This window comes from Typopeltis vanoorti, chromosome 2 (genome assembly GCF_054136105.1).
Source record: "Typopeltis vanoorti isolate ZY-2024b chromosome 2, IOZ_Tvanoo_1.0, whole genome shotgun sequence".
In the NCBI taxonomy this organism is placed as follows: Eukaryota; Metazoa; Arthropoda; class Arachnida; order Uropygi; family Thelyphonidae; genus Typopeltis; species Typopeltis vanoorti.
Genome location: NC_143550.1, coordinates 176,337,755 through 176,359,555, shown reverse-complemented (window position 1 = coordinate 176,359,555; position 21,801 = coordinate 176,337,755). Strand labels below are relative to the sequence as shown.

The 21,801-nt window shown below is 36.2% G+C and overlaps 1 protein-coding gene across 6 annotated transcripts in view; it reads right to left on the bottom strand.

The window, feature by feature from the left end:
* The window catches only part of LOC150109686 (uncharacterized), a 576,277-nt gene that overhangs the window by 109,936 nt on the left and 444,540 nt on the right, over nt 1-21,801 (bottom strand). For all 6 annotated transcript variants that reach the window (XM_090414002.1, XM_090413987.1, XM_090413994.1 and 3 more), the window contains 2 exons: nt 15,217-15,654; nt 846-903 (listed from right to left, as the gene is read on the bottom strand). In XM_090414002.1, the coding sequence (XP_090270128.1) occupies nt 846-903; nt 15,217-15,654 (496 nt within the window). The remainder of the gene's footprint in view (nt 1-845; nt 904-15,216; nt 15,655-21,801) is intronic.

Sequence of the window (21,801 nt, the reverse complement as noted above, 5' to 3'; positions counted from 1 at the left end):
ATGTTGAAGTCTTAACAGATAATAGATTGTTTTGGAGGAAAATTGTTGATAGGAAGTTAGTAATGATGTAAGTTCTTCATGTAGTACTATCATAATATCCTGTACCCTTGAAGGTTCATGTCAAAAATTTGATGATGTTGGCCCACCCAGAATAGTAATGTACTATAAGTATACAGCCTTCATGTGTAGAACTGACATATATAAAACACATATCTGATCATTACTTTGAAGTAATGATTACAGGTGTTACTGTTTCTAGGATTACTCACAGTAGTGGTAGAGAAACATATGACAAGTTGCCAAGAGAGAAGCTATTCAAAACGCTACAGCTGTATGGTGTCAATGGGGGCATTATATCAAGCAATGCTTAGTCTTTGAGTTCTACGAGGGTGGTCTGAAAAGTTCTTAGCATAACAATGAAAAACATGAATTTACGAGGGACGTCAAGATAGTAAGTTCCGATGGGCTGGCAGAGAAACAAAAATACACTTATAAAAAAATACAAACATTTTTATTGTAAATGAATGTCTGACATAATTACTTACTGATGAAAAGACATTTAGAAATGTGTCAGCAGGGAAATCATCCTAGATATATAACTGATGAGTGAAATAAAAAAATCGATGTTTATTCTCAAGAATGGATCTCCCTTTACAGGGCAGTAAATATGAAATAACTTACCAAACTTACATCATTTGCAACTGACAAAAAGTATTGCATATTTACGATGACATGTCATAAGATGAACTTTTCCTATCTAAAAATCATAATTTGTAGCTTAGAATGTTGTATGCCTCTCTCATGCACATATTTAAAAGTTCAAATGTTTGGTATATTGAACTTACCTTTTTACTGTTATTACAACTGCTGATATCCTCTTTTTTTTTTTTCCTATTTCTATTTCTGAAATTGTAATAAAAAAACAAACTAAGTAATAACAAGAAGTAAATTTTTACACACAGAAAGAATGAAAATATCATGCTAGAACAAGCATATGCCATAAGAAGATATAAGACAAGATATATGTAATTTGTATGTAGCAAGACAAATGTAATTTGTCCTACTACATACATATCATTTCTACAATGGTATTGTACACAGGACTTCAAAGCATCTGACAACCCTCTTAGGGAAATATAACAAATCTGTATGGGATAGTTTAGCTGGGTGGTTGGTTTATTGGCACAAGGATAGCCAAGGTCACTTTGCCATAGCAGTGGTTACAGCAGTACACAAGGTATTAATAAACAGTCAGAGATAAATTAGTAAATATGTACAAAATTAAGTTAAGCAATGCAGTATTTATATCTAAAAAAATTTAGAATCAAACATGTTTGTATAAATTAATTCTTTGTAAAAAGAGCCCCTGTAGTCAGTCGGTATAGATGAAGCCCTTTGGTTGGAAAGACCTGGGTTTGAGAAACCTTTATATGGTCTCTTTCTACTAAAGATGAGTTAGCCAGTCTCATATAGAGGTAGAGTTTTTTTTTTTTTTTTTTTTTTTAAACCGAAAAACGCAGGTTTTTTTGTACACCACAACAGGCAATCTGGCCATGTGAACACACACACACACAGATCTACAGTCATAAATATTTGCCCTCGGAGGATGCAGCTGAGGGCAAGTATTCGATCAGAAATGCTCACGTATGGAGGTATAAAAGTCTTCCAGAGAGACGAATTCCAGATGATTGGAGTAGAGCTTTCATAGTACCCATATATAAAAAGAGAAATAAAACTAAATGTGAGAATCACAGAGGTATTTCTCTACTGAGTGTTCACGGTAAGATTTATACAAGTATACTTGAGAAACGGTCGAGAAGTATTGTGGAAGAGAAGCTTGGTGAAGAACAAGCTGGATTAAGGCCAAACAGAGGCTGTCAGGATCAAATTTTCACTTTATGACAAATAGTTCAGAAATCATAGGAATATAACCAAGATCAGTATTTAAGTTTTGTAGATCTGGGAGAAGCATATGACAAGTTGCCAAGAGAGAAGCTATTCAAAACGCTACAGTTGTATGGTGTCAATGGGCGCATTATATCAAGTTTGAGTTCTACGAGGGTGGTCTGAAAAGTTCTTAGCACAACAATGAAAAAAATGAATTTACGAGGGACGTCAAGATGTAAGTTCTGATGGGCTGGCAGAGAAACAAAGATACACTTATAAAAAAATACAAAAATTTTTATTGTAAATTAAAGTACACATCTTTCATTACTTTTCTACATAATTTCCACCATTGTTCAGGCAATTATAACGGGGGGGACCAAGAGTTGTATATCTTCGTCGCAGAAGGTTGCCGCCTCTGATGCAAACCATGTACTCCATGTACTGACTGCTTCTTTAACCTCATCGTCTTGAAACTGCCAGCCGCCACCAAGGAAAGATTGCAGATGTTTGAACAGGTTGAAAGTCGCTTGGTGTGAGGTCAGGACTATGTGAGGTATCATGGAATTGTTCCCAGCCGAAGATGGCGAGAAGTGTTACGCCAGAACTGTGTGGGTGGGTGTTATCATGAATCAAAACAATGCCCCTGGTAAGCATTACATGTTTTTATTCTGGATCGCATGATGCAGTTTCTTATGGTTTGGCAGTACATACTTGTGTTGATTGTGGAGCCTTGACCCAAGAAGTCTACCAGCAAAATCCCTCGTCTGCCCCAAAACACAGTGCACGTGATTTTCTGAGTGGAAACCGTTGTCTTCAATTTCGTCTTGACCGGTGATGAGGTGTTCCTCCACTCCATGGACTATTGTTTGGATTCAGGGGTTGCATGTGACACCCAAGTCTCGTCCCCGGTGACAAGTCTGCTCAGGAAAGCACCACCATCCTCATGGTAGTGTGTCAAGTATTTCAATACAGTGCTCAGCTGATTCACTTTTTGTGTAAGCAACTTCGGCAACCAGTGTGCACACAATTTCTGATAATTCAGCTTCTCTGACACAATTTTATTTTACACGTGGCTGGTGATTCTATTTTCTTAAACATTATAAACGAACACCAAGAAGCATATGCACTGCAAGAATGTCTGAAAATGGCACCAACACATTGTTAATGAATCAAAAAACTCAGCATGCATGCACACCATTGCGATCGCAGCGATGCAGTGAAAATATTTAAAAATGGAACTAACTTACTGGATGTCCCTCGTATAATTTCAAAATTATTTTTATTTTTCAACATAATCTCCTTTGACTAATATATTTATTCCAGCGATGCTCCACCACCATTATCTTGTCCCTGTAGTGGTTCTCAGTAAGATCTGCAAAATACTCCTCTACAGCTGCAATCATCTCTTGATTTGAAGAAAAACGCTGACCAGCGAGGAAGAGTTTTAGTTTTGGGAAGAGAGAAGTCAGAGGGGACCAAATCTGGGGAACAGGGTAGATGTTCCAACAATTCATAGTTATTTTATTATTTAGCATATGATGTACAGGTCTCAGGATATTACATACATATTATATAAAACAGCATAAAAACAATTGTAAAAATCATATTAAAAAGGTACACAATAGGCTGAAATGAGCATGAAAATTAAAAATCAGGAGTCAGAGTTTAATCTTTAAATCCTGGAACCACTCCAGCGATTCTGGGGACAGTTTAAAAAAGTCCTCTTTAGTACCTGAGAATGAGTAGATAGGGCACTCAAGCACAAATGTGATTGATAGTCTGACCAGTTCCATTTATGCAAGAGATGCTTACATCTCCCATGTCCAGTTCTGATCTGATTTAAAGTGGTCCATACATGTCTAGGGAGATTGAAGCCCTCCAAACGAGATTATTATTATTTGACACCTCCAGGGAGTCCAAAGACTCATCGAGGGAGAGTGTGCCAACAGCATCGAGCGATTTATCCCTTCCAACTACTAACTGTGCTCAAACTTGCTTAACTTTTTGCGTGAGTCATCAGTAGCAGAGGCTCTACCAATCGACCACATCTGTTGGATTTGAAATGGGAATTTGAAGATTGGAGGTAGGTTGAAGCCAATACTCTCCCCCATGACTCGCATTGGTCAAAGTTCTGGTTGTTCATTTGTATTGCACTCCTCCATGCAGGGCTTCTGGATTTCAGTCTTTGCGAGGTGTGGGAGGAAATGTCTTGGTGGATAGGCAACGAACTATTTCCATTATTTATGTCCATAATTTGCTTAAAGCTTGGGTCCTGTGAAGTGAGGGAAGGGCTATATTACTGAGAGTTGGGAGCCACAGGAGTAGATCTTAGAGCTCCAGAGATTATTCTCATGGTTTGATTCAACTGGACATTGACTACAGAAGCGTGTGCGCTGTTCAGCCACACAGTAGTCTACTGTAGAATAGGCCAAAGACAGTGGGGACACAGTGTATTGGTATCAGCACCCCAAGAAGTACCAGAAAGAAGCTTAGGTATTATATTATTATGAGTTTTTAATTTTTCAGTAATATTTTCTAGATGATATTTAAATATCATACCTCTGTGTTCAGTCTAGGGTAACTCCTAGGTATTTTGGATTATTGTTAAATTTCACCTGTTTATTTCTGAAGTAAATTTCTGGCATATAGTTGGCCTGGATATTACTTAAATGAAAGGATGCTACTTCAGTTTTGTTCAGGTTGGGTTGTAATCACCATCGTCTAAAGTATTTATCAAGTACAGGCAGATCTTCAGTTAAGATGTTCTCAGCTTTTTGGAATGTTGAGTTTCAATGACAATATCGTCAGCATATATGATTCTCCGTGTTGTTGTTTCTGGGACATCACTAATATATAACTTAAAGAGCAATGATCAAAAACTGACCCCTGAGGTAAGCCATTTTTAATCTTAAAGAATTTACTTTAGTATTCATTGAGAAATACTTGTATCTATCTGCCTGATAGCATTTGATTAACTAGGTTGGCTAGTTTTGGTGATGGGATAGTTTCTAGGAAGTTTAAAATAAGACCTCTCTCCACACTGTGTCATAGGCAGCAGAGAGGTCCATGAATACCGCTATTGTTTTCAATTGTTTTTCATAACCGTCTCTATAAAGATTGTCAAGGCCAGTACTTGATCGCAACAACTTCTGTAAGGTTTGAAGGCGGCCTGTTCCTGTGGAGTTCTATTATGTATACTTGAAGAAATTTTGTTGTATATCATTCTTTCAAGAAGTTTCAGGCAGATGCTTAACAAGGCGATAGGATGGTAGTTGGAAGCAATTGTAGGGTCTTTGCCAGGTTTTAAGACGACAATGATTCTAGATCTGTTAAAAATTGATGGAAGCATGCCAGAGTCCATGTTATTATCATACATAGCAGTAATTCATTTAATAGTTTTTGGTCCACAGCTCTTAATGAATTCAGGGTAGATGTTATGGAGCCCAGCCGCTTTCACAGTCCTCAATGAGTTAACTGCCTGGGTAAGTTCCTGGGAGTGAAAGCCTGAGATAGTGATGATGCTGGAAGATCTGTTTTAATATTTTTTTTTAGTTTCTGTTTCACCTCACTCGTCATTTAGTCATCGAAACTATATGCTTTGCAATGTGTTTTGGATCTATGGCGGCAGTTTACAAGAAGTCGTTGAATTAGGATCAAGCGTCTTAATCAGGGACCAAGCTTTTCAGCTGGAATGAGTAAAATTATTCATTGTTTTAATCCATTTGTCTTTTCTAGCATTGTCAAGAGACTTCAGTAGTTCAGTGGCTATAGTAGGGTTATTATTAGTACAGAATTCTTTATACACGCATTCACTATCACTATTCCAGCCTGGGATATAATCTCTTCTAAAACTTCTTGGAATGGTTTGTTTGGCAGCACCAATAATAATGCCAACAAATCTATTGTAATTGTTTACAGTGGGCTTTATAAATCATATAACAGTGTCAACCTGTTTCTTAAAAGATTCCCAGTCAGCTTTGAGAAAGATCCACCTAGGTTTTAATACCATTCTTATGATTAGAATATTTAGGCTTACTTCATGGATCATAGGTCGATGTTGGCATTTTGGAAAATTGTCTAATACTTTCCTAGAGATGGGAACGTGGCGGCCATTATCATCCACAGTACAGAAGCACAAATCACGGTTATATCCTCTTTCCCATCTAGAGGAGAGAAAGCTCGGTTGATCTTTGGCAAAGATCAGATAGAGGTATAGAGGTTCTCATTTTCCATCGAGTTCACTAGTAGGGTATCATTTAGATCATCCTTTCTATAGCCCCAAAGGGAGTGATGACTTTTAAAATCTCCCAGGATTATACATGGATGCTGTTGCTGGGACAGTACTTGTTCAGGACACTTAACTAAGAGAGGTTTATACACATTGGTTATAGTATAACCAGTTACAGTATAACAATATATAGTGTAGATCCCCTAATTTTCCCATTCCCAAAACACCTTTGTGGGCAGGTGCATTGTCTTGATGAAAGATGTTTCTTCTGCAAACAGGGTCTTTTCTCCCAAATTTTTTCTTCCGGTCCGGTTAAAAGAACAGAATAATATACCTTGGTTATTGTTTTACCATTTTCAAGACAATTAATAAACAAAATGCCTTAGCATCCCAAAACACCGATGACATGACATGACCTTTTCTGCTGATGGAACTGACTTTGTCTTCTTTGGTGCTGAAGAACCAGCTTCTTTCCACTATTTTGACTGCTGTTTGGATTCTGGTGTGTAATGGTGAATCCAAGTCTCATCCACATGATAAGTTGATGCATAAAATCAGTTTTATTCTTGTTAAAACGCTCCAAGCACTGTTCAGTGATTTACACACAAGTGCGTTTTTGTTTTGCTGTGAGCAAGCAAGGCACCCATCTTGCGCAAGCTTTTTCATGTGCAATTCTTCATGCAAAATATATTCTACACATTCTTTTGAAATTCCTATAATCTCAGTAATTTCACGCACTTTGACTCGCTGGTCATCAAATACCATATCACTCTTGATAAATGATTTCTGGTGTTGTAATACTTTTTGGACGTCCTCCATGTGGATCATCTTCAAGGCTGGTAGGGCCACGTTTAAACTCAGCAGCCCATTTCTTAATTGTTGAAAACGAAGGAGAAGAGTGCCGATAAACTTTTATAAACTTAGAATGAATTTCGTTTAGCGTTAAACCGTCTTTTACAAAGAATTTTATAACCACATGATACTCAATTTATTCCATTTCAAGGGATAGAGACAACACTTACCACCATTTGAAATTTTGGGACAGAGGGACGAATTCCCGATGATTGGAGTAGAGCTCTCATAGTACCCATATATAAAAAGGGAAATAAAACTGAATGTGAGAATTACAGAGGTATTTCCCTACTGAGGGTTCCTGGTAAGATATATGCAAGTATGCTTGAGAAACGGTTGAGACGAATTGTGGAAGAAAAGCCTGGCGAAGAATAAGCTGGATTCAGGTCAAATAGAGGCTGTCAGGATCAGATCTTCACTTTACGACAAATGGTGGTGAAATCATGGGAATATAACAAAGATCTGTATTTAAGTTTTGTCGATTTGTAAAAGGCATATGACAAGGTGCCAAGAGAGAAGCTATTCAATATGCTACAGTTATATGGTGTCAATGGGACATCACATCAAGCAATACTTAGTCTTTATTTGAGTTGTAAGTCAGTAGTTAGAATTGAAGGAAGTACAGGAAGATGGTTTAATGTTAAATCTGGTGTGAGACAAGGATGTACATTATCTCCTCTATTATTCATTCATTATCTATATGGATCACAGTATGAAGGAAAGTGGTATTAAACCTGATATCAAAATTGGAGGTGTTAATGTCAGCACTTGCTTTATGCAGATGATGTTATACTTCTAAATAAATCTGCTACAAGTTTGCAAGATTCCCTGACTAAATTGAATAACTGTTGTAATAGATATGGTATGGTATGAAGGTCAGCAACAAAGAAATGAAAACAGGCAGAAGCATTTAAAATAATTGCATTTTGATGGAGAACCTACAGAACAAGTAAAAGCTACTTAGGTACTAGTTTTAGAGAAGATGGTGAATGAAATATGGAAATAGACAACAGAATGAACGAAGCTAGTATCGTAGTCAACTGAATAAATGTATATGGAATAAGAGAGAAATTAGTCAAAACACTAAATTAGCTGTATACAAGACAGTGTTCAAGCCAATTTTAATTTATGGATCTGAGAGCTGGGTTAGAAGTAAAATACTTGACCAAAGACTAGAGACTGCAGATATGAGAGTCCTGAGAAAGATTAGAGGCATGAACAGATGACATTAATAGCAATATCATATTAAAAATGAAGATATTTGGAAAGAACTTGACATTGTTAGCATCCAGAATGTGTTAGTAGAGTTAATCTCAGGTGGTATGGTCACTTAAACAGAATGGGAGATGAAAGATTAGCTAAACAATTTTCTTTGCCAGGTTGGTAGGAAAAAGACCAGAGGAATACTATGATGTAAGTGGTTTCATACAGTAAATAGTGCCTTAGATAGAAGAAAGAAATATAAGATCTAATAATATTGGAATGTTGACAGGTAATAGGCTAATCTGAAGGAAAATTGTTGATAGGAAGTTAGTAATGATCCTGTACATCCACTAATGTCAGGAATTTGATGATGTTGATCTCAGTTATGGTATAAAAATAGGCAGGTACATTGAAAACATCAATTGATTCCTGAGTGAATAACCTATAAGTAGAAGTAAAACACTTCAGTTGTTAAGGCACAATTTTTACTGAAAATGGAAGATTAAATTAAATATGGAAATAGATAACAGAATTGGCAGCATTGGTATGGTAGGAAGTCAACTGATAAATTTATATGGAAGAGAAAAATGAGAGCAAACTAGCTGTATACAAGACAGCATACAACACAATTTTAATTTGGAGAGATAGTGTTTTAATGAGAGAAAGGCTAGAAATAAAACATTTCATTGAAGACAGACCACAGATTTGAGAGTTATGAACAAGATTAGTGGAGTAAACAGATGACATAAAAGTCAAAATCATATTAAAAATAAAAATATTAGTAAGAAACTTGACATTGTGAGCATTATTTAGATATGTGTGCAGAGCTGATTTGTGGCAGTATGGTTACTTAAAAATCAAATGGGTGTGAAACACTTAGCTAAGCTAGTTCTTTTTGTTTCAGTTCACAATAATTTTGGTTTACTGTTTTCGGTTTCTGACACGACAGTCCGTCAAAGAATATGCAGATAAAGATACTGCAGTGGGCAAAAATGTTCAAAGATTGGACTGTTGAGAAGTAGAAGGAGGTCATATTCTCAGATGAGAGCCATTTCTTTGTCCAAGGAGAGTGAGTATCTCCTTGGACAAAGGAGATATTTTCGTATGGGGGGGATACCCCTGGTAGAACATCCGGGAAACTCGATCTAAAGAAGTTCCAAGGCTGTCAAGGAAGAATAAAAAGGGGGCATTCGCTCTGCTCCGGGCTTTTTGGCTTGTGGGCAGCTTTGGCTCTGGTCTATCCGTTCCTGACTTGTTCTGGTGTCGCTTCGAAGAAGGTTCCTGTATACAGCCGTTCCACGGAAGTGGGAAGGATATCCCTAGCAGTATTTTGACAATGATAGGAGATTTTTTAATGGCGGTGTCGGCCTGTTCCAGAAAGTCCCGGCGCGAAGTTCCTTAAGCAATCCTTAGGACTGCAGTACCGTCAATGTCGTGGAATAATGTCTGTTTGCGGTTCTAACGGGGAAAGAAGAAGGGTATATTCATGATCTCTAGGATTGTGAACGCTGAACTGAATGAGAAATGTATCACGTAAGATTATTGTAGAACTGTTATGGATTGTGAACTTTAGAGCAGGGAATGTTGGTTTATAGTTGCTAGCATAATGCTAAGTTGTGAAATTGGAAAACCACACTTCTTAAATATTGTGAAATAATTATCTAAGGAGTTCTAAGCAATTGTTAATGTTAAGTGTTGAGGGAGATTAAATGTGAAGCTTATTTAGGCATAATTCTGATATTGACCTAAGTTAACTTGTGTAAAGTGTGTATGAAATTAGCCACATGTTTGACGTAAATATTTGTCATTGTCTCTAAGCTAAGGCTAGAAGTACTGAATTAAGTAAGTTGAGAACCAGACACATGCATTGCTTTGTTGCTTAGCTAAGTTGATAAGAGTCTGATAAATTTGATATATGTGAAATCTTTTCTCATTTAATTTTTGTAATTACCATGTCCTAGCATGAATAAATTGTTTTTATTTGTTAAATAACTTGCCTGATTTCGACTTACCAATGCACTTCTCATAAAATGATAGAACCTGTGTATCCTTAAAGTGAAAAGTAGTCACGACTGACTACATTTAAGTATCTAATGTTGTTTGAATTAGAATAGAATATTAGAGATATTTCCGTGTTCCGCTGAGCATTTCTCTTATGTTTAGGAAAGACAAACAATTCCTTGCACAATCTTTAATGGTGCAGTCGTTAATACAAATAAATTTTTAAAGATCAGTATGAGAGAAAGCCAGCTAGTTAGACAAAGGAATTGGTTCCAGCCAGAAGCAATTCCCAAATGTATACTATATTCACATGAAAGTAGCACAATTATGACCTTGAGATGGGGGGGGGGGGAATCTTCATGTTGGAGGCTTAATGGATTTTTTACACCACTCAAAAAGAATTAAAATAGAATTTAATACTTCCTATATTTCGTCCTAGTCACTAGGACATCTACGGGGATTACAAAAACAATTAATGTAACATATACACAAATAACAAACAATACTAAGCCCAACCACGTGGGTGACACTAAAGTCCTATCTAGGTAGAGCGCCCTCTAAGGGCAGTAGTAGGTGGCCTGGAATGTAAGGTGGGAACTCTGGTGATGAGTGTTTCCCAAATCTTCGGAAGCTTAATGCAACCGTATTTATTGAGATTTGGTTGGTTTTTGAGAGCTGCTGCTGCTTCTAAGAAAAGTCTCTCTTTCTTGAATTTGCTGTGGTGGAGCATGGTGGTTTTCTTCCATGATACCGTGGGTGGTGTCCAAAACATAGTCAGCCAAGCCTGAATGGCCATAGTTGTGTTTAAAGATGTAAGACTTGTGTTCCTCTAGATGGATGGATGCTGATCTGCCTGTCTGTCCAAAGTACGCCAGCTTACAGGAACAGGGTACTTTGTAAACTCCAGGCAGAGAGAGAGGAGGGAGCTGATCTTTCGTAGAACGGATAAGGGTAGCAAGTTTGCGGTGGGGCTTATATGCTGTGTGCAGGTTGTACTGTTTTAGTATCTTGGCTATTTTTTTCGGATGTGCCACGGATGTAGGGTATGGTGATGGCATTTTTAAAATCTTGTTGACGAGAAGGACGAGGAATGGGGGAGGAGTTGATTATTTTTTTGATACTGTGATCGCTGTAGCCATTGGAGAGGAAAGTGCTGTGTATGTGGTTAAGCTCAGTAGTGTGGGCGGTTCCACTGGAACAAAGATTGTGGACTCTCTTGGTAAGAGTTTTAATAATGCCATATTGTTGAGAGGGGTGGTGGTGGGAGAGTTTGTGAATGTATCTGCCTGTGTGTGTGTGTGGGTTTTCTGTATGTGGTGAAGGTAAGTGTATCATTAGGCAGGCGTGTGACTAAGGTGTCTAGGAAAGGTAAACAATTGTTCTTTTCCTTTTCCATAGTGAACTGGATTCTTGGATGTAGACTATTGAGATGACTGAGGAAGGAGTCTAACGTGTCTGGGCCATGAGGCCAAATAGAGAACACATCATCATCTACATATCTTAGCCAGATAGAAGGTTTGAGTGGGGCTGAGTCTATGGCTGGTTTTTCGAAATCTTCCATATAGAAATTGGCAAGGGGGGGGGGGGTGAGAGGGGGGAACCCACGGCAGTTCCCTCTATCTGCTTGTAGATTTTGTTGTTCCAAGAGAAATACCCAGAGTTATTGGCAAAGGAAAAGAGATCTAAGATGTCAGAGGGAAAAACGTTTTCTAAGGGAGATAAGGTATCAATTAAGGGAATATTGGTAAACAAAGAGGAGATATCAAAGCTTACCAATATGTCTGTCTTATTCATGGTTAAATTTTCTGTGAGGGCTTTAAAGTGGGTCGAGTTTTTTTATATAGGAAGGGGACCTTCCGGTGAGGGGGATCAGAGAGTTGGCCAGCTGTTTAGATAGTCTATAGCAAGGTGCATTGGTGGCATCTACTATAGGACTGAGTGGGGAATTGGGTTTATGGATTTTTGGTAAACCGTATATTCAGGGGGGACGGGAGCGGAAAAGTTTAAGTTTTTTTTGTGACGTCACGGGGCCAGGAAGATACTTTGAGTAAAATTTTTAGTTTCTTAACTTGTGTTTTTGGAGATGGGGGGGGGGGATGAAATTGTGGACTAAAAGGATTAAAAATACATTATGTACATAACACGAGGCAACAATTACAACTCAGAGTTAAGAATGTTAAGCTAAGTTAAATAAGATAAATAAGACAATTAAAGAAATAATATTGAATATATATATATATATCGAAACAAGTATATAAATAAAAATAATTAAAGCATAAATATAAAATTCATATATTTTTACAGTGGAATAGGTGCCTAAGCAAATTAATGAACTTATTAGGAGCAAAGGAACACACAAATCATTAGATAAAGTTAGAGTTTAATTTTTGTGCTTACTTTCTTGTGAAATTAAAAATTTTCTGTAAAATGTGAATGTTCAGATTAATTAGTTTGCAACTATACCATGCAAAATTAGCTAGAAATCTTCCAGATTGTGAATGATAAAATACATAAATTTAACAACCAGCAATCTGCCACACAACTATTCTGAATATGTCTACAGCATTACTATTTTCTCTGTTTTTCACTGGACCACTTTCTGCCTTTATTACTCTGCACATATCAAGCAATATACCTGGAATCAAATCACCTACCATATTAATAAGGAGTTCTTGAGAAAACACTCATCTTCTTTCTAGTTGCTCCCTTTCTATTTGTGCTACCATTCATCGGTTGTTAGACATAAAATATCTATATCGAGTTCATAAGAGAACACTCAAGTTTATTCCTTCTAGTTGCTCCCTTTCTGCTTGCTCTTATTACTCATCAGATGTTAGTAATGCTCAAGAAAATTAACATTTAGGCCATTACTATGTATGGAATTTCTGATGGTTTACCTCTGCAGATTTTCCTTTTCAAAGGGGAAAAAATAATAATAAAAATAAATAAAAAATTCAGTATAGGTTGGAAAGTACATGCATCAGTGCTCTGTGTGGTTAGTTAGAAATAAAACAATGCTTGCTTAGACTGATCAAAAGGTGTAGTCATCCATAAATATCATTCCAAATAGGAATGGTGGTAACTTTCTTTTCAGAAAATGTAGCAGACCAATCACCTTTGCTTGAAATGGAATCCCAAACCAGCTGGAAAACAGGAAATTTGAGCGAATCATCCAAACAGCCTTTCAGTAATATACTTACTGCTGTCTGCTAAGTATAACCAAATCACCTGGAACAAATCTGAATGATCAGGATTCAGCTATAGAAGAATATAATAAGTAATTGCAAAGCGTATAGGTGGATACTGGTCAAAGGGAAAAAATAAAGCTTGAAGAATAATATTTACCAAATGAATTACACCTGAACTAAAAGTTTACTCAAGATGAACAATCAAACAATAGTCAAGAGAGAGACAAACCTGTTAAGAGCAAGGTGCAACTTCAGTGTTAAGACTTTTGTTTGGTACATGAGTTTACACTGGGTGGGTGGGGAAGAATATGGTAAGTGGGGCATGAGAAACTTCATGTCTTTAAAGGGATCCACCAAAAGACTGTTCTGAACACTACATTCAAGAATCAGTGGTTGAGATGCATTAGAGAGAAATGAATGAGGATTAATACTCCTATAATGGTTGAAATTTAATGTTTTAACTGAAGTTAAAAAGATGACAATATTTTGCATGGAGTCCAATTTGTGTTCACTTGAATTTTATCAAACATAGAACCATATCAGTGCACACCCACTAGGCTCTATGAAACCATGAAATGCAAAAGATTTGATGACAGTGACAGACTAACTAGCAGTCCAATGAATTTTATATATTCACCATTGATTCTTTTAATAAATATTGGGGTAATGCTATAAAAGTATAATTTGCCCATGGTTAAATCTGTTGGCATCTGCATAATAATTCCACTGACATAACATCAGCTTTTTGTGATGCACATATGCACCACAACACTGGAGTCAAATTTCCAACTATCCATGAGAATAACTGTCTACTGGAGGAAAGTCTCATAGCACAAATGAACTTACTACCTTTTTGAATATCCAGAGGTTTTGTTAATTTCACAAAGAACACGTTTAGCCTTAAAGATATGCACATAGAATAAGAACTGTTTTCTACAGCATACCAATTAACAGTCAATCATTAATCCACAACCTGAATGTGTTAACATCTTTATTTGATGACTAATATAAAAATCATTTACATTTTTAAATTACATTAATAGAGTCCCAATTTGTAATACCGAGGGCAGAGATATTGCATTTTTTTTTTAAATTAAAGACACACACACAATAAACACATCTTCACTATGCATGAATATTACTTCAATAACTATTTCTCAGTGTAGTCATAATCCACATGTACTTAATGATCAAGTTTTACTAGTAGTAACTCAGAACATTAAATACAAAAATAAGAGTTAGAAGTGGATTTTTGAATGGAGGGTGGTTGAACTGTGGAATGCATTGTCTGATAGGATGGTGAGAGCACATACAGCAAATGAGTTGAAGGAGTGGTAGGATACTGTTTTCTAGGGTAAGCATCCAACAATGAGTCTAGTGACTCCATATAGGTCTTCAATAAAAAAAATAAAAAAAATCATAATAATAATTAAACAAGAAAGTCAATGTACAATAGAATCATATATGAATCAAGTAGTATTCAACATTAAAAAAAATTTTTTTTTCAATAATCAAGATCTTTATTCTTGATTATTGAAAATTATCAATATTACTCCAAATTTATCTCTTGAGGGTATATCAGGTACCAATGTAGCAGCATAGATTTCCATTGTTGCTCCTGAACATAAACTCAGTCTGTGAAACTATTCACAAATTAATAGTAATTCTGCAGTCTAATGTTTATTAGTGCAAAGATTCATTTCACTGCTTGTAAAAATTTCTTTTGTATAGACAAAAACAGATTGTATAATAATAAAGCATCAACTAAAAGAATTTTCGCAATAACTACATGGAAATTTTAAAAACAAATCTTTTACAAATTTGCTGACAAAATGTCAGCATAAATAAACCACATACCTTTGTAGTTGAGGCAGATTTCCATCTTTTGCATCTGTAGCAGCATTAGGCCTGTCAACAGGAGTTATTTCTTGAGAGGTATCTCGTCCACAATTCTGCACTGTGGTGTCTTCTTTATTAGAAGTCCGTGCAGACTGGTTATTTGATGACAAAGAGTTGTGATTGTGAGAAGAAAACAAAGAATTATGGACGTCTGATTTTTTAGAATAGTAAGCACTATTAGAAAATAAATCGTGCACATCCAGGTTTAAGTTGTAAGGACTTTTAGAAGTGAATGGATATGGCATGAATCCAAATCCACTTACAGCATTACTTAAAGTATGAGTCATATGTTGCTGCCTTTGCAAATATGGCAAGGTTTGGTTTCTATCATAAAACCTATTACAAGAATCAACTGTATCAAGATTTTGCTGTATCCTGTTATATGATTTTGAACCCCTGAAAGGAAAAATGTCACTTATTATTGTCCTCTTTAAAATATTTTGTTGATTCAACAGAAGTCTGATTAAGTACTACTATAATAACACAAAAACTAAACGACTAGTGCTATTTAGTTTTATTTGTACATAAAGGAATCTGATCTACATAAATTTATTTCTCACAACCAATTCAAACTACAGCCTGTACTTTAAGAGACAAACACTGCAACCCTGAAAGTGCTTTTAATGAACAAAGACACCAAGTCTTTCTGGAAGATAAAATTGTACGGACTAAAGAAATAGTTAAAGCATAAGTTTGTTATAGTGATCTTGAAGGAAAAGCCCATTTCCACCCATTTCTTGGAAATGGGTAGAAATAAAGTAAGAACTGCATGGAGACTGTGACTGAGTTTATATTCAAAATTTTATTTCTTTCATCTTATTTATTTGCAGAAATTCTTTAATTCAAACCATATTAAGGTATAGGTTGAATATAAAGGCAGATGTGAGTAGTTGTGTAAAACTACCTTGTTGCAGTGTGCATTCCATAACCTCCTTAAAGGTTGTGGACTCCTTTAAAGTTCTGGGAAGGTTATATCAAATAATGCCTGTTTGAATGCAGATACAGTGGTACCCCGATACTTTTCTTTTCAAATGAACTAAAGCCTGTTTTACATTATACTTTTTTTAAACTTTTTTATGCACGTTTAGCTGAGCACGCACTAAACAGTCTCTAGTGTAACGATTGTTGTTACCATGTTGTATTTATCTGAAATACAACGAACACTGCACGTATTTGCTTTTTTGTGTATCTATTTCAGTATTTGTGTAAACAAATAATACACTTTGTGAAGATTTTTTAGGTTTGTATTTATTATGTGTACTGTATGTATTTCTTTTTATAAGTGACGTGTTTTACTGCAGCTTCACGTTTATTTTCTGAATAATCTTCTAGTGAGCATCATTTCACTGATCAGCATATTATTTTCAACATGGGGCCAAAGAAAACTAAGAAAGAAGAAAATCACAATAGAAATTAAGAAAGAGATTGTGGAAAAATATGAGAAAGGAATTGGGCAAAGTGATCTGTGCAAGCAGTATGACTTCTCCAAATCCACCATAGCTACAACTGTCAAGAAAGCAAATTTTTATAAGGAACTGGATGTGGCCAAAGGAGTATCTATCATGTAAAGTTATGGAAGAAAAGGAAACTTTACTACTCGTCTGGATTAATGACATGCAACTGAAAGGAGAATGTATCTCAAATATTGAAGAATCACTTCAATATTCTTCATTGTTTGCATCTTATTAGTTAGGCATGGAAAGATGTTTCTGTGAGAACTCTAAAAATCAGTCTGGAAAAAGTGATGGCCAGACTGTGTCCGAGGAACTGCACTGGAAGGACCTGAAAGCAAAACTGACATTGTACATACAGTTGTCTCCCCGGGCAAGACGATGCATTTGGAAGTTGATGAAGCAGATATAGAGGAGCACAATGTTGAGCTGACCACTGAAGAGCTACAGGAGTTAAGAAGAGAGCAGGAAAAAGAAAGGGATGAGAAGGAAGAGCAAATGTCTTCAGATGATGAAAAAGACAGTAACAAAAAGGGAGCAATTCCAACAAGTGATGTAAAAAAAAATCTTGCAGCACTGAGGCGAACTGCAAGAATTGGTTAACAAGTGGCATCCAAATCAAGGTGTTGTTTCTAGAGCCATCAATATCTTCAATGACAATGTCATTAATCACCTTAGAAGGGTGTTAAGGAAACGACAGATTCAGTCAACACTGGATAGGTGTTTTAAACATCCCTCACCTAAGAGACAAAAAAAAAACAGCAACTGAATGACAACAAATCAAAAACTCCTGAACCACAAAACCAGCCGCAAGAAAATTGTTTTTTTTTTTTTTTTTTTTAATGGAAGATGATTTTCATACTAATCATGTAAAACCAAAGATTTCATAAATAAAAATTAATATGTAATGGTATACAAAATGTATATTTAAAGTGTAAAAATGCTCCTTCTCACTCCTCCATTTCTTTGCATTTTCTTCATTTAGTGGAGAATAGTTTTTTATATTTTTAATCTGGGAGCATTATTAATCGATTTCCTATAAGATATAATGGAAAATTGGGTTTCAAGATACGAACCGTGGTCAGGAACAAATGAAGTTAGTGAGTCGAGGTACCACTCGACTTACGAACTGCCACTGTATTTAATTTTAGAGATCAAGGTCAATAGGACAAACTATAAAATTGGTTACTGCTATAGGCTAGGGGATACCAGAGATTCCATTTTTTTTAATGGAAGATGATTTTCATACTAATCATGTAAAACCAAAGATTTCATAAATAAAAATTAATATGTAATGGTATACAAAATGTATATTTAAAGTGTAAAAATGCTCCTTCTCATTCCTCCATTTCTTTGCATTTTCTTCATTTAGTGGAGAATAGTTTTTTATATTTTTAATCTGGGAGCATTATTAATCGATTTCCTATAAGATATAATGGAAAACTGGGTTTCAAGATACGAACCGTGGTCAGGAACAAATGAAGTTAGTAAGTCGTGGTACCACTCGACTTACGAACTGCCACTGTATTTAATTTTAGAGATCAAGGTCAATAGGACAAAGTATAAAATTGGTTACTGCTATAGGCTAGGGGATACCAGAGATGATGTAGAAGAAATGCATCAGCAGATTAGTACAATGAGTGTAAGTCAAATAATTATGGGGAAATTTAATTTTGGAGCCATAGATTGGAACGAGGCAAGATCACAAGGCAGGAAGGAAATGGAATTAATACGCTTGCTGAGAGATAATTACTTGAAATAGAATATGACATAGGTAGCTAAGGGTATGAGAGTGTTGAATCTTGTTATAGGATCAGAAGACCTGTCAATAACTAAGGTGTCTACATTTGGCTCCAATTGGGGAAAGTGATCATGTGGTCTTGACATGGTGGAAGAGCAAAATGTGGAACTACGAGGTAAGTAATCAAAATGCACTTAGAAGGCAGCTTGAAGCAGTACCATGGCATAAATATCTGCGAGGGAAGGATTTTCGAAGTGCATGGAGGAAGCAATAACACACTGTATACCAAAGGTTAGGAGGGTAAATCTGGTAGAAGTTAGATGGATGAGTAGTATTATTAAGCATGAGCTACAAAAAAAAGGAAATGTAAAGGAGAAAGATGATTAGCTAACTCATGACCAGTACAAGGATCAGGCAAGAAACATGACCAGCATGGTAAGGAAGGCAAAATTGGATTATGAGAAGAAATTAACCAAAGAGTTCAAAGGAAATCCCAAAGAAATTTTTTTTTTTTTTGTTATGTGGCAAGTAGGAAGGATAACTATGGATGGATAACTTTAATGAGTTACCATTTTGCAAGGGTATATCATCCAATTAAAGATATTATGGCAAAAATGACTGGGACTGTTGCGAGAACAGATGTTGATGAATTAGAGGAGATATTGGCTGAAAATTTCAGAAAACATGCAGGGGAACTGGTAATGCTTATAACTAGGATGCTTAATTTAAATATTAGTTTCAGGAAAGACCAAAAAGAGTGGAAGGAGGACAAAATAATTCTTTTGCATAAGGGAGGACATTGATATTAGCTGTGGTAGCAATTTATCAAGCAATTAGTATTTGAGGAGTGGTGGTAAAAGTACTGGAAAAGTTGGTCAAACAGAAATCAGAAATGTGTGGATAAGAATATGATACTCTATTTGGGGAAGGAGGGAAGCATGGTTTTGTAAAGAGGAGATCAAACTTTAGTAATCTATTAACTTTTATAATAGGAGACAGCTGCGTTGGATAAAGGAATGGCGATACTGCTGGATTTTGCAAAGAGAGACAGGATATACCACATCAAACTCATACAAAAACTGCAATGAATGCAGGATGGATACAAAACGGGTGATGTGGATAAAAAGATGGTTCGTGGAAAGATATAAAAAGTATGTAGTATATAGAGAAGACAGGTGACTGCTGATGTGCCACAGGGCTCTGTGGCACACCAGTAATTTTTATTGTGGCAACACCTGTTGTTTAATTTGTACATAAATGATATAGGAAATAATGTGAAGGGAGGTAATCAGTTGTTTGCTGATAATGCAAAGTTGAGTAATAGTTAATCAAGGTGATGTAGAGAGCTTGCAGGATGATTAGAATAGGTTGACGGTATGAGCAAAACATAATGGATATCAATTTAATGTGGAAAAGTGTAAAGTTGTGCATTTTGGGATACAAAGATTACAAGCTGTGTACATCATTGAGGGAACCGTACTCCAGGAATCGAATATAAAAAAGTTATAGTAACAACTACCATGTTAAAGTAAAACTTCAATTTAATATAATGTACAAAGATGTCTACATATATAAGGCACTAGAGAAAAAAAGAGATGCGCAAGTTGCTCAAATTTGTCATGCAGACTACAGACAAGGGCATACAAAACAACATGCAGGTTATTTTGTCTATACACGAATCCTAGGGATATCAAAAACAAAGGAGTATAGTTTGTTGCCTTGGTTAATATACTGATCTCATATTGTAGGCATTAGTGGGACCTGGCTATCAGAAGCAGATGTACTAACTGGTATTGAGTGCAAAGGGTACAGCATTTTTAGGAAGAATAAACAAGATAGGAGAGGAGGAGATGTGCTGCTAATGACATCAGATGAACTGAATCCAGTTAGAGTTGAGACATGATTATAATACGATTAACAATTTTTTGTGTGTCAGTGAGTTGGAAGTCATCTGGTGTGAGGTGGAATGTAATTAGATCAAATACACAGTGGGTGTTGTTAACAAACCTAATGGAACCATTGCTAGTGAAGAAATGCAGCACCAAATAATGATGATGGGCATCAAAAAGAGTAATAGGAGACTTAAATTATCCAAACATTGATTGGGTAGCAGAAAATCTCATGAGAAGAAGAAACTGAATTTAACGAGCTGTTGCAAGACAACTCTCTCAACTAGTACCACATGATCACATGAAAGAATCATGTGGTACTCACTTGGGAAGTGAGTTTATGAATGCTCCATTCAGAAAGGGTTGTATGCTAAACCACAAAGCAGGAAATTATGACAAACTGAGGAGTGTACTGAGGTCGCAGAAGAGTATCAATTGCTGGATGGGAAGAATATGGACAGTACATGGAAAGCATTTTAAAAATACTTAAATGATGTAATGTCAGAATGCGTCCCAAGAGTTCAAAGAATAAATGGGTAGGAGTAAAATGGATGTGAAATCTTATCAAGGAAGAGATTTGTAAGATGTGGAATGAATGCCGTGTGCATTTTTTAAATTATATTTTTTATACTGAGCCCATGCAAGAGAGACTTAATCAACCTATAGTACGTTAGCACCATGTATGGGTAGTAGGTTGAGAAAGGAGAAACTTGTTTACATTGTTGTAACCCAAGAGCAACAGCTCATCCAGGTTACGATATGCATAACGTTACAAAAATTATGTAATGCATTTTCATGTACATTCATATAACATACATAATAAAATCGCAGATAAAATAAAATTTCATCATTTTATTTCAACCGTGATTGAGACTTACAAATTTCTGAAAGTGTGCCTGCGCAGTTAGCCTAGTGGCTATGTGCTTCGCAACCATATGCCTGGGGAAGGAGTGTCCTAGGTTCGATTTCCATCGATGACACGAGGAGCTTAAGGTTCTTTCTCAGCTATGGCCAAGTTAGCCAGTCTTGGGTGTGGACAGCAGGGTTTCCCCCACCAGTTTATCAGGGGTTTTTCATCCCGCAAGCAGGCAAACCGGTTCAGTGAACACACACACGGATTACAATCAGGAATACTGACCCAGCCATACGTTTGATTCATCAGCTATGCCGGTTCCGGTGCAAGGATAAAATTTAGGAGGACTGAGATGGTGCCGTACCTCCCCGTAAAGGGGACTCATTGCCGTGTATTATCGTCATCATCATCAAATTCCTGTCATGTACCCTCAAGGGGTGTACAGGATATGATAGTACTACATGAAAAAATTACATCATTACTAACTTCCTATCTACAATTTTCCTCCAAATCAGTCTGTTACTTGTCAAGACTCCAATATTATCAGATCTTATATTTCTATCATCTAAGGCACTTTGTACCGTATCAATCCACCTATATCTTGGTCTT